Source organism: Pogona vitticeps, chromosome 1, assembly GCF_051106095.1.
Source record: "Pogona vitticeps strain Pit_001003342236 chromosome 1, PviZW2.1, whole genome shotgun sequence".
In the NCBI taxonomy this organism is placed as follows: Eukaryota; Metazoa; Chordata; class Lepidosauria; order Squamata; family Agamidae; genus Pogona; species Pogona vitticeps.
Window position 1 is genome coordinate 339,525,157 of NC_135783.1, and position 12,466 is coordinate 339,537,622.

At 44.8% G+C, this 12,466-nt stretch overlaps 1 protein-coding gene across 2 annotated transcripts in view; it reads left to right on the plus strand.

Moving 5' to 3' along the window:
• The window catches only part of DYNC1H1 (dynein cytoplasmic 1 heavy chain 1), an 82,441-nt gene that overhangs the window by 20,748 nt on the left and 49,227 nt on the right, over positions 1 to 12,466 (plus strand). For both annotated transcript variants that reach the window (XM_072986680.2, XM_072986679.2), the window contains exons 11-21: positions 816 to 962; positions 1,117 to 1,257; positions 1,435 to 1,611; positions 1,855 to 1,965; positions 2,438 to 2,557; positions 2,799 to 3,038; positions 9,676 to 9,831; positions 10,004 to 10,117; positions 10,738 to 10,848; positions 10,945 to 11,154; positions 11,668 to 11,814. In XM_072986680.2, the coding sequence (XP_072842781.2) occupies positions 816 to 962; positions 1,117 to 1,257; positions 1,435 to 1,611; positions 1,855 to 1,965; positions 2,438 to 2,557; positions 2,799 to 3,038; positions 9,676 to 9,831; positions 10,004 to 10,117; positions 10,738 to 10,848; positions 10,945 to 11,154; positions 11,668 to 11,814 (1,674 nt within the window). The remainder of the gene's footprint in view (positions 1 to 815; positions 963 to 1,116; positions 1,258 to 1,434; positions 1,612 to 1,854; positions 1,966 to 2,437; positions 2,558 to 2,798; positions 3,039 to 9,675; positions 9,832 to 10,003; positions 10,118 to 10,737; positions 10,849 to 10,944; positions 11,155 to 11,667; positions 11,815 to 12,466) is intronic.

Here is a 12,466-nt window from a genome sequence, read left to right on the forward strand (position 1 = left end):
AAGGAGCAGGCAGGGCATCTAGTTCCTCTACTTTGGCAGTTTGGAACCAGAAGAAAAGCCTGAATAATTTTGGGTTCTTGATAGAAGCAAACAAATACTTGAAGTGTCAAAAATTAGTGTTTTACCAAACTGATTAATTAGATCCAGATTTCTCCCCCTCTGGTCCATCATGTGTCTTCTTATGTTACATTCAGAATTTACTTGATATTCTGGGTAGAGATGGATCAGACATATGGTTCTGTCCAAAGGAAGATAATCATGTATCTTTATACGTAGGGCTAGAGATCCAATTGTTTGCTTAGAAGAATGTGTTGTTACAATCAGAGGTTAGAATTTTATTTAATTTTTTTTAAAAGGACAACTATCTGTCCTCAAGGAACTTCCAGTTTAATATTAGAGAAAGAATATTTTTAGAAAGAATAGATAAGAGAGGGAGGAGTCTAAATATATTTAGTTACATGTGCTCAGGCTTACTTACACTTGATGATGAAGATTAGGGGATTAAGCTAAAGGCTTCCTGAGATAGGAAGGCCATGGGAGAAAAACTCAAGGAATGGAATGCAGATGTGTGCAACTTGTGTATATTATGTACACACAAATCTATTATGATTATAAAAATAAAAGGAATTGGGGAGAAGTTACATGTGCTACTTTGAGCCCATTGCAGGAAAAGCAGAATGTAAATGTAACAGATAAAAATAAAGTAATATAGCAATATACTTTCCAACCATCATATTGTGCATTCAAACTGAAAGGTATGTTGTAGTGACTTTACCTACAGAAAGAGAACGTAACATGTCTTTATGTTCCTATAGAATGTTGTACATGAACTACGGATAACCAACCAGGTGATTTACTTGAATCCACCTATTGAAGACTGCAGATACAAGCTTTTTCAAGAGTTGTTTGCCTGGAAGATGGTAATACTGTCACTGCCGAGAATCCAGAGTCAGAGATACCAGGTAAGGATAACGAACGATACATAAAGAAAAATATAGAAGTAGAATTTTTTTTAAAAAGAATTAAATACACTTTGGAACAAAATTATTTTTTGTGTAAACATTTGTTTCTTTGAAATTCAAAAAGTGAATTTTCTTTAACTTAACATTTTGTTAGGTGGGTGTGCACTATGAATTGTCAGAAGAGGAAAAATTCTACCGTAATGCATTGACACGAATGCCAGATGGTCCTTCAGCGCTCGAGGAGTCTTACTCTGCAGTCATGGGGATTGTAACAGAGGTTGAACAGTATGTTAAGGTAAGCTAGTCAGCCTGTCTTTTGGAGATTACAATGTATGATGGAGATTTATTTTCAAGGTTTTAAGTGCAATTTACAGTTTTCCACTTTATAGACTTGAGGACTAGATACTGAATAATTTACGCATTATTTAGATAAGTTGCTGAGGTCTTTCTTTTGCTTTTGGTTTATCTATAGGTTTGGCTCCAGTATCAATGTCTGTGGGATATGCAAGCTGAAAATATCTACAACCGCCTTGGAGAAGACTTAAATAAATGGCAGGCGCTCTTGGTTCAGATAAGAAAAGCCAGAGGCACCTTTGACAATGCAGAAACAAGGAAAGAATTTGGGCCTGTTATCATTGACTATGGAAAGGTAAAAAGTTTGGAGTATAGTAGGGTTCTTGTTGGATTTTGTTTGTTTGTTAATGCCTTTAATATTTCACAGCAAGTTCAAAGAGTTAAAAACACAGATGTTGGCTACATTTTTATCATGTTTTGTTTAAATATACGCAGACCAGAAGTAGAATAACAGGAGGATGGGTTAATACAATCTACAAGTTTTCATTTTAGTGCTGGAGTGATATAGAGTATAAATATCACTCTCTTAACTGTGCAGGTGCAATCCAAAGTAAACTTGAAGTATGACTCCTGGCATAAGGAAGTACTCAGCAAGTTTGGGCAAATGCTGGGCCAAAATATGACGGAATTTCATTCTCAAATCTCCAAGGTAAGGATGGTTCAACGTGGAGTAATCAAAATGTACGTAACAGTGAGCTTAAGCTAAACTGGTAGCTAGTAAGACTTTACTTGCACACGAAGGACAGGATTTGTTTCATGCCCAAAGATTTCTGAGTAGGAATAAAGCTCTCATTTATACTAGTGAGATGTCTGGTAGAAATGTGAACCTTCTGAATATGTTGTGGATCATGGGAATGTTACTCTTTTGGAGTATAGCTTCCAAAGTCTCCCAAGCCACCATGGTCACTGCCTGAGCTTGATTGGTAGAGTTGTTTAAATACAACTCTAAATGTTTTCAGATTGTGGTGTGCCTGAGAAACTAGATCTGATTGACATCTCCAGCAAAGGCCTGCCTTGTCTTTTGGAGCAATGAATGTAAAAAGCACATTCTTTTCCCCTTAATATTTATTTTTGTTTTCCCTCTTCGACCCATAACTCTTTTTTTATCTGATTGCTTACAGTCACGACAAGAGCTGGAGCAGCATTCGGTGGACACTGCCAGCACATCCGATGCAGTGACATTCATCACATACGTGCAATCACTGAAACGCAAAATCAAGCAATTTGAAAAACAAGTTGAGGTAAGCCTTCTGTGGCAAGCTTTAACTATAGGTTTCAGCTTAAAACCTTCCTGACAAAGCTATTGCATGATCACATTTGGCTAAGCCCATTCTAGTTAAGAAATGTTCACTGTCCTGTTCAGGTGACTCTTTCAGTGCCTTTTCGGCTCATTATGTGATGGCTCGGTTCTCTGCATTAAGGTGGCAGCAGATCGTTCAGATTTACAACTGTACTATCATGTACCCTTTTTGCTGTCTGCAGCTGTACCGTAATGGCCAGCGCTTGCTTGAGAAGCAAAGGTTCCAGTTTCCTTCCTCCTGGTTGTACATCGATAACATTGAAGGAGAATGGGGTGCTTTCAATGACATCATGCGTCGAAAAGACTCTGCCATACAGCAGCAAGTCGCAAACCTGCAGATGAAGATAGTTCAGGAGGACCGAGCAGTTGAAACACGTACGGTGGACCTGCTGACAGACTGGGAAAAAACAAAACCTGTAACAGTAAGTCTCCAATGTTTTCAACATTTGCTTCAGGACTTGCTGCTTTATTTCTTACCGTTATGTTGACAATGGAGAATAACACAATGTTTCAGCTACCTTAGGTTAGACTGCAGTCAGTTGAAGATTATTGATTTAATCTTTGTGTCCATTATAGTGTTTGCATTGTGTGTGTATATTTGTCTGTGCCCTGCCCCTTTACCTCTCTACCCTCCCATGCATCCCAGCAATACTAGGTGAAACTAATTCCCCATAACCTAGAGACATTTAAAATTTGGTAGACGTGTATTCCAAGAGACCCTGCTTAATAGTAAAAGTCTGAAAATAGGTTGCTTTATATTTCTCTTTCTGAAGACATCAATATGAGGCATGTCCCGGATAGGTGAGCAATAGGTAAAGCACAGGCACACCACCTGTTAAACTGAAAAAAGCAAAGTGTTCTTCAGCGTGGTCTTCTGTGAATACACACATAAAGGGTTAACCAGCGCCAGCGTAGGTCTCTTCGGAATGTTCCAGAGCTCTGAAAAAGAAACAAAGTTAGGGCTGCCTATACTGCGCATGCTCCGCCCACCCAAGCCTCAGTTCCATTTCTCCGCCGGATGAAGTGGTTCTCTTTGGATCTCAGCTCTTTAGATTGTTCTTATTTCGCTAATTACTGGCTTGTTCCTCTGGTTTTTTGACCCTAGCCTGTTTACCGACTACTCTGCTGCCTACTGTTTGGACTGGTAACGTTTTTCCCTTTCTTTTCGCCCCTTTGGGCTTCCCTCGTTTTTTCCCGCCCTTTTCAACGGACGCCTGCTTGCCTTCCTTATGCCCCCCCCCACCATCGGGCCCTTTCAGAAAGTGCGTGCTCTGTTCAGCTAAGATCCCTCATCAAGACGGGCACGACACTTGTTTGATCTGCCTTGGTGAATCGCATTCTCCTCAGGACTGCAGACACTGTAAAGCGTTCACCAAGGCTGCCCTGAAAGCGAGACAGAGACGCCTTCAGCTCCATCTGTGGGACGCGGCTCTTTCGGCTTCTAAACCCTCAGCCATGGAGCTCCCCTCGGCTTCGCCGTCTACCTCCACAGGGCAGGAGCTTACCTTGCAGCCAGCGCCTAAAACGACGGACGCTTCAGCTGCTAAGCCTCAAAAAAGGGCTTCAAAGGCTAAAAAATCTTCTGCAGCTCAGGCGAGCTCCGCTCCCAAGCCTGCAAAACAATTGAAGACGAAAGCGTCAGTAAAATCTCTGGACGCACCAGGTCAAGCGATGCCTGCCTCCCTATCCCTGCTTTCTCCTATCTTGGAAGCTTCTCTAAGGGATAAGGGTTCTACATCGGAGGCAACTACACCAATCCCTCCAAGGCAGGCTGAGCCAATTCGACCCCTTGGCGCTCCCTCTCCCACGCCAAGTCAGCTTGTACGAGCCACTACAAGCTTGGGTTCTGGCCATTCTAGCCCTATTTCCTCTGGGCGGCCATCTCCGGCTCATTCCGTGTCTCCGTTGCCTTCGCACTCCCCCTCGATCCCGCGCAAGAACAAGGAGAAGCGCAAACACCTTTCGCGCGATCGACATCGGTCGTCGCACAGGGGGAGTGTCGAGAGACACCATCGTTCTCGACGTCGCCGGTATTCCTCATCTGATTCGTCCTCGACCTCGTCGGGACGGCGCAAACGACGTCGTCACCATCGTCGGAGGCGTTCCTCGACCTCTTCATCTTCTGCGTCGACGCCTCGCCGCCATCGACGTCGACGCGTCAAGTACATCTATGTGTCATCTTCTGCTTCCTCTGCTTCGGACTCGTCGCCACCGCGGAAGCGTCGACGTCGGCGGCAGCGCCCTCTCGATCCCGCTGCCCCGCAACTCCCCGGACCCGATCGACCTCCTCAGCCTCCTCTCCCATCCACCCCGGCACCCCAACCGCAGCCGACTCCCCGACTCGACGTCGAACCTCGACGTCCTAAAAAGCATGGGATCTCTTCGTCGGACGATGACGCCCCTTTCTCGTCTCAGGATTCTGTTTCCGAGGAGACCCCGTCTGAAAGACCTAAACTGGATGATTTACCTATTGGAGAAACAGTGGGATCCGACACCGGTGATCCCCATGAGTCATCCCCATCTGAAGATTTCTCCTCATATTCTCAGATGCTGGCACGTTTAGCCAAGGCTCTTAAGCTTCGCATGGATGAGCCCCCACCCCCGGAGGAAGACCTCATCTTTGGGGACATTAATAAAGAAAGGTCTCCTCCACCCAGCCTTTCTTATCTCCCAGCATTGCTTTCAATCATCAAAGACTTCTGGGACCACCCTTCCTCATCGGTTCCCCTCCCTAAAAGAACTGAAAACATGTATAGAATTAATGACGAGGATGCTAAATTTCTCCTGAAGCATCCTATCCCGAACTCTCTCATTGTGGAATCTAGCTGCTCCAAACCTTCCGGGCGTGCCCACGTTGTACCAACTAACAAGGAAGGCAGAAAACTGGAAATGTTGGGCAGGAGGCTTTATTCTCTCATCTCCTTTGTTTTACGTGTGGCTAACTATCAGACAGCCCTTGGTGCATATCAAAAACAGCTGTGGCTCAAGATCATGCCTGCCTTGAAACTGTTACCTGACGAAGTCAAGCAGGGCTATATGAACACCTACGAGGAAGCTCAGACTGTCTCGAAACATCAAAGAATCGCCACTAGACATTCTGTGGAGGCGGCTGCCAGGATCTTAGTCTCATGCGTATCACTTCGCAGACACGCTTGGCTACGATCTGCAAACATTTTAGAGGATGTAAAGGCCAAAGTTGAAGATCTACCCTTTGATGCCTCAGGTCTTTTCCATAGTAAAACCGACAGTCATCTCGAGGATGTTCACAAGGCTAAAAAGACTGCTAAGTCTTATTACATTCAACCTCAACCCAGGTTTTCTAAACCATACTGGAAACGGTCACCTAACCGTTATCAGCATTCTCCTCAGTTCAGAACCTACAAGAATCAGTCTCAATCCAGGGCAACGTCTGCCCCTACCACCTCGCAGACTTACCGTAACCAGCCTTCTCAACGACGCCAATCATACAAACCACCTGCCAAGAAACAAAAACATTTTCTTTGACTTACCTCCGATTTCCTCCTTCCTCGGCTCCGATACAAGGCTCCAACCGTTCTTCTCAAACTGGTCCGCCATCACAAACGATTCCTGGGTTCTAGATATAATCTCCTCCGGTTACAGGCTGGAATTTCTCGACCACCCTCCTTTGGGTCATTTAGAATTTACTTCTTTCGACTCCGCCCTACAGGAGGAGGTAAATTCGTTACTGGAGAAAGGTGCTATCCAACGCGTCCCTGCAAGAGACATCTCAAACGGCTTCTATTCCAGATATTTCGCCGTCCCCAAAAAAGGAGGAGGCATACGCCCCATTCTGGATCTCAGGCTTCTCAACACTTACCTGCACACCCGTCGCTTCCGCATGGTGACGTTGGAATCCATCATCCACCTCCTAAAAAGAAAAAACTGGTTCACCGTCATAGACCTAAAGGACGCTTACTTTCATATTACCATTCATCCCGCTCATCGCAAATTTCTCAGGTTCATTTTCCAAGATGTTATTTACCAGTTTCTCGCCCTTCCCTTCGGTTTGGCCACAGCTCCCCGTACTTTTACAAAATGTATGGCGCCTGTTGCAGCGTTTCTAAGGCTGCACGGCGTGCAGGTGTTCCCGTACATCGACGATTGGTTACTCGTCGCATCATCAAAACGACAGGCCGCAAGAAACACCAACTACACCCTTCAAGTGCTACACAGTCTGGGCCTTACTGTGAATTACGACAAATCCCACCTCAATCCCTCCAAGATCATCCACTACATCGGAGCGAAACTAAATGCCTCCAAAGGCCGGATTTTTCTTCCGCGAAACCGAATACAAAAGATCCGCAAGGCTGTAAAAAAGTTCAAGCCAGGGGCAAAGGTGTCTGCCGCACACGCTCAGCACCTTCTGGGCCTGATGTCATCCACGACCCCCTGTCTTTCTCATGCCAGGCTGAAACTCAGGTCTCTTCAGGTTTGGCTACTATCTCTATTCAATCCCTTGCGAGATCCTCAACACAAGCGTCTCAGAGTCACCCCGGAACTCTCCCAACAACTTCAATGGTGGACCTACGCCCCTCATTTGCAAGTAGGTCGCCCCTTTCGGCCTCTCAAATTGACTGTTCAAGTCACCTCGGATGCGAGCCCCACAGGGTGGGGAGCCCATTGCGGCCGTCATTCTGTTCATGCTCTATGGTCGCACCAGGAGCGTCTGTTCCACATCAACCTACTAGAAGTGCTAGCAATCTTCAAAGCCTTGAGAGCCTTCTTCCCACTAGTACGTGGCCGTGGTGTTCAGGTTGTCACAGACAACACCACGGCCATGTACTACCTCAACAAACAAGGGGGCACCCGCTCTCACTCCCTGCTGTTTCTAACAATAACTCTATGGGAATGGTGTTATCGTCACCACATTTTTCTTCGAGCCATTCATGTGTCCACAGAAGACAACTCACGAGCGGACGAGCTCAGCCGCCGCAGCAGTCAGATGCACGAATGGGAACTCAACCCTTCAGTGTTCCTTCATCTATGCCGTTGTTGGGGTACTCCGGTCTTGGACGTTTTTGCGACGGAGCGCAACAAGAAGTGTCCCCGTTACGCCTCCAAAGCGGGACGGGGTCTGCACTCGGAAGGGGATGCTTTCATGATCTCTTGGAGAATGGGCCTTCTTTACCTTTTCCCCCCATTCCCATTGGTTCACAGGACAATAGTGAAGCTTTCTCACGATCCTGTCCCTGCGATTCTCATAGCGCCCTTCTGGCCACGCCAGCCGTGGTTTCCCACTCTGCTCACACTCTCATCGGACTACATCAAGCTCCCCTCTCTTCCAGATCTCCTTTCTCAGGATGCGGGGAAGATTCTCCACCCCGATATCGACACGATTCATCTCACAGCGTGGAGAATAGGCCCGAAATCAAAGAGATTTTAGATAAGTCAAGGAAGGACTCTACTTCCTTGTTATATGGCTACAAATGGAAGAGCTTCCTGAAGTTCACTTCCGAAAGGGGTCTACCTTCATCGCCTACCTCCCTTTCGGCTCTGTTGCAATTTTTGCGTTACCTGTTCGACTTTCACTTATCTGTGTCCACCCTCAAGGTTTATGTTGCTGCCATCGTGTCCTTTCAACCCACGGGATCTTCAGCATCTCGGCTGTTTTCGCACCCCACTGTTAAAACTTTTCTTAAAGGGGTTGCACACGCCAGGCCTCCAATCAAACGGCCAATTCCACAATGGTCTCTTCACTTGGTCCTTCAAGCTCTGATGCGGCCACCTTTCGAGCCACTTGCTACCTGTGATCTGAAGATGTTATCCTTCAAGGTGTTGTTTTTGGTCGCGATTACTTCGGCTAGGAGGGCCAGTGAGCTTGCCGCACTTAGAGCTGATCAACCTTTTCTACAGTTCTATCATGACAAGGTCATCCTTCATACAGATGTCTCCTTTCTCCCTAAGGTGGTTTCTGACTTTCATGTAAATCAGCCACTCATACTGCCAACTTTGTTCTCTTCACCATCTACTGACACTGAGCGCATGCTCCACTCTCTAGATGTCAGGCGTGCTCTTTCTTTCTATGTTTCTCGGACCAAGGACTTTCGTCTATCACCCAAACTCTTTTTGTGTTTCTACGGTCACAAGAAGGGTCTTCCAGCTTCCTCCTCTTCACTCTCTAGATGGTTGGTTTCGGTTATCTCCTTGGCCTACGACCTTCAACATAGAACACCTCCAGATGGTCTACGGGCTCACTCCACGAGAGCTGTGTCTTCTTCAGCGGCTTTGCTTCGTGGTGTGGACTTGTCAGATATATGCAGGACTGCTACATGGTCCCGAGTATCCACGTTTATCTCACACTATCGTCTGGATCTCAGGGCCAAACAGGAGACGAGATTTGGGAGAGCTGTGCTGTCTTCTGCCTTTCAGTGACGGCCCTCCCTCCGGTAAGATAGCTTGCTAGTCACCCTTTATGTGTGTATTCACAGAAGACCACGCTGAAGAAAGAGGGGTTACTTACCTGTAACCATGGTTCTTCAAGTGGTCATTCTGTGAATTCACACAACCCACCCGACCTCCCCGCTATCCGTCACTGCCTTTGCGAGCATGGATTGCTTACCTGTGGCGGATAAACGGAACTGAGGCTTGGGTGGGCGGAGCATGCGCAGTATAGGCAGCCCTAACTTTGTTTCTTTTTCAGAGCTCTGGAACATTCCGAAGAGACCTACGCTGGCGCTGGTTAACCCTTTATGTGTGAATTCACAGAATGACCACTTGAAGAACCATGGTTACAGGTAAGTAACCCCTCTTTCTGCTTCTATACTTCCCTATAATGCTTAAAGCAGTTTTTGAGCAATTTATAGTTTTAATTATGCAAGCTACACCTTTCCCCCAACCCCAGCAAGCTGGGTACTCAGATTTATTGACCTTAGAAGGCTGAGTGAAAGCCAAGCCTGCTACCTGGGACTGAACCCAGATCATGAGCAAAGTTTTGGCTGCAGTACTGCAGTTTAATCACTGCGCCATGAGGTTACTGAAATTTGATACACAACTAAATTACATCTTACATAATGATAATTTTACTGTTGCTTCCTTAAGGGCAACCTACGTCCAGAGGAGGCTCTCCAGGCACTGACCATCTATGAAGGGAAGTTTGGGAGGCTGAAAGATGACCGAGAGAAATGTGCAAAAGCCAAAGAAGCTTTGGAACTGACAGATACAGGACTTCTCAGTGGTAGTGAAGAGCGTGTGCAGGTATAAAAATGTATATTTCGGTTATATGACCTTCAGCAGTAGTAGTCTCTAACTATGCAACCATAATTAAAATGCAGCTTACTTGGTTCTTTGCACACTGATCTGACAGAACTGCTACGATTCTCTGTTGCCACCTGTAACTCCACTTTTATTTTAATTTCTTGCGTTGTAGGTTGCTTTAGAAGAATTGCAAGACCTTAAAGGAGTCTGGTCTGAGCTTTCCAAGGTCTGGGAGCAGATAGATCAAATGAAGGAACAACCTTGGGTTTCAGTACAACCACGCAAGGTGCGACTTCTATTATAGGTGTAGGTGACTTGAGGATACTAACAAGGAGAGAAGAGACTTGGAATATTGGTATTTTTGTACAAAAACATTCTGAAATTTCTTATCCTTCTAAGATAGAAGCCAAAAATGTTATGTCGCTTGTCTCTTAGAGCTGAAATCAGCAATTTCCGGGGCTTTGAAGATTGGAGAGGGGTGATTTGGGACAAATTTATTTATTAGACAAGAAACACAAATATATAGCACTCTACATAGTTTTAAAAGCAATTTGATAAGGCAGGCAAAGAGGTCAGCTCTTCAGAAAACAAGGAGAGAGGACTGCAGGGGTGAAAAAAGCCTGTTGCTTGAGACCAAGTTGATGAGACCAATTTGTGTTTAGAGCCTCATAACAACCTGAAGATTGGCTTTTGGTCCTTTATCATAGTGCAAATGAGAACAAGGTGATACTTGATCAATATATACCTGTAGAGTAGTGGGGTATCCTTGATTATGAACTATCTGTTTCCTCCGAGTTATGTGCTTGAACAGTCAGATTTCCAAAATAAGCCTGTCATCATTGCTGAAATTATTTTCAGTATTTTGCTTTGCTTACTCATTTCAAATTCTTTTTCCTGTCTTGACAGCTTCGACAAAGTTTAGATGGGCTACTGAATCAGCTGAAAAATTTCCCTGCTCGTTTACGGCAATATGCCTCCTATGAATATGTTCAGAGACTCCTGAAGGGTTATATGAAGGTGAGCTTGCTTTTGAAAAACAACATTCGGGCATAACCGCATGTTAAGGACTAACAGGTGAGTTTTACATGTGTTTTGTTCATTTCTCCTTTTCAGGTGAACATGTTGGTGATCGAGCTGAAATCAGAGGCTCTTAAAGATCGTCACTGGAAACAGCTGATGAAGAGGCTGCATGTCAATTGGGTGGTTTCTGAATTAACTCTGGGACAAATCTGGGATGTTGACTTGCAGAAGAACGAATTGATTGTGAAAGATGTGCTACTTGTGGCCCAAGGAGAGATGGCCCTGGAAGAATTCTTGAAGCAGGTAGATACTGGCGTTAAATATTTAAATAGTTAAAGACTTTTTGATCTGGATATTAGTAAATTTTCCTTAGCTTAAAAACACAGGGCTGTGAGCCTTCCCTGCTGCAAATGAGGAAATACAGGTTCAGATACTTTAAGGGGAAAAGAAGCAGAGATTCCTGTTAGAGAAATCCATCTGGTGCAAGGACCAAGAACTAGATAATGTCTTCCCTCAAAACCTTAGAAGTCAAGCTGTTTTCTCTGTGTCCACTCTATGCATGGTTTGTTTTAATGGCATCTAAACATCTAACTGCTGACCAATACAGTTACTACAGAATCAATAAATAGACTTGTTTGAGTACTTGTCACAGAATCCAAGATTAAAGTTTTGTCTCATTGAATAATGAAGAATCTCTAACCGTATAAACCAACAGTTCTGTTTTGTCTAGGTTCTTTGTTTTCAAAAAGGGTTTCCTCCTATTCTATAATAGTGTGACTGATATATTTTCAACCTTACTTTGTATTTTGTGTAAAGATACGAGAAGTGTGGAACACGTACGAGCTGGACTTGGTTAACTACCAAAACAAATGTCGTTTGATTCGCGGTTGGGATGACCTTTTCAACAAAGTCAAAGAACACATCAACAGTGTGTCTGCAATGAAACTCTCCCCGTACTACAAGGTAGACCCTAAATGCAACTGTAACTTTTGCAAACTTGAGTTTCTGTCCTGCCCTCTTTTGTTATTATAGCCTGGAACCAGATAGTGCTTCAAGATTAGTTGGAATATAGAAACTCGAGTGAGTCCCACCCCCAGTGTCCCCCTCATCCTAAAGTTTGTAGGTGACTTCTAGGTGGGGAAGGGAATGCTCAGAGGTATACGTGTGCCCATTTCCCCATCACAGATAACACCCTGCACAACCTCCAGCTATACTGCCTGTATAGGGCTTGTATCATGACTTTGTCAAATACATTAACACGTGATTTAGCTTAAAAGGAATGACAATATAGCACAACTATATAATTGAGCCCATTTACTATGATCTCGAACAGAGCCTCCCTGTGTTTGGTTGGGACTCAGGGAGAGGCTTTTCAATGACTGCTGGGCTCTATGACCTCCCCCCCCCCCCCCCCCAGAAAGCCTGATCTGGCCTTGCAACAGTTTAAGACCTTTGTTCCTAGGAAGGCCTGCTGGATTAGAACTAGTTTTAAAATTCCTTTACTGAGTTGTGTACTGTTGGAGGTTGTCTGATCCAATTTTTTTCCAAACCTTTGGTTATATTCTGTATGAGCCTCCTCCCCCAGTGGTCTAATTTTATTTTATTTTATTATTTA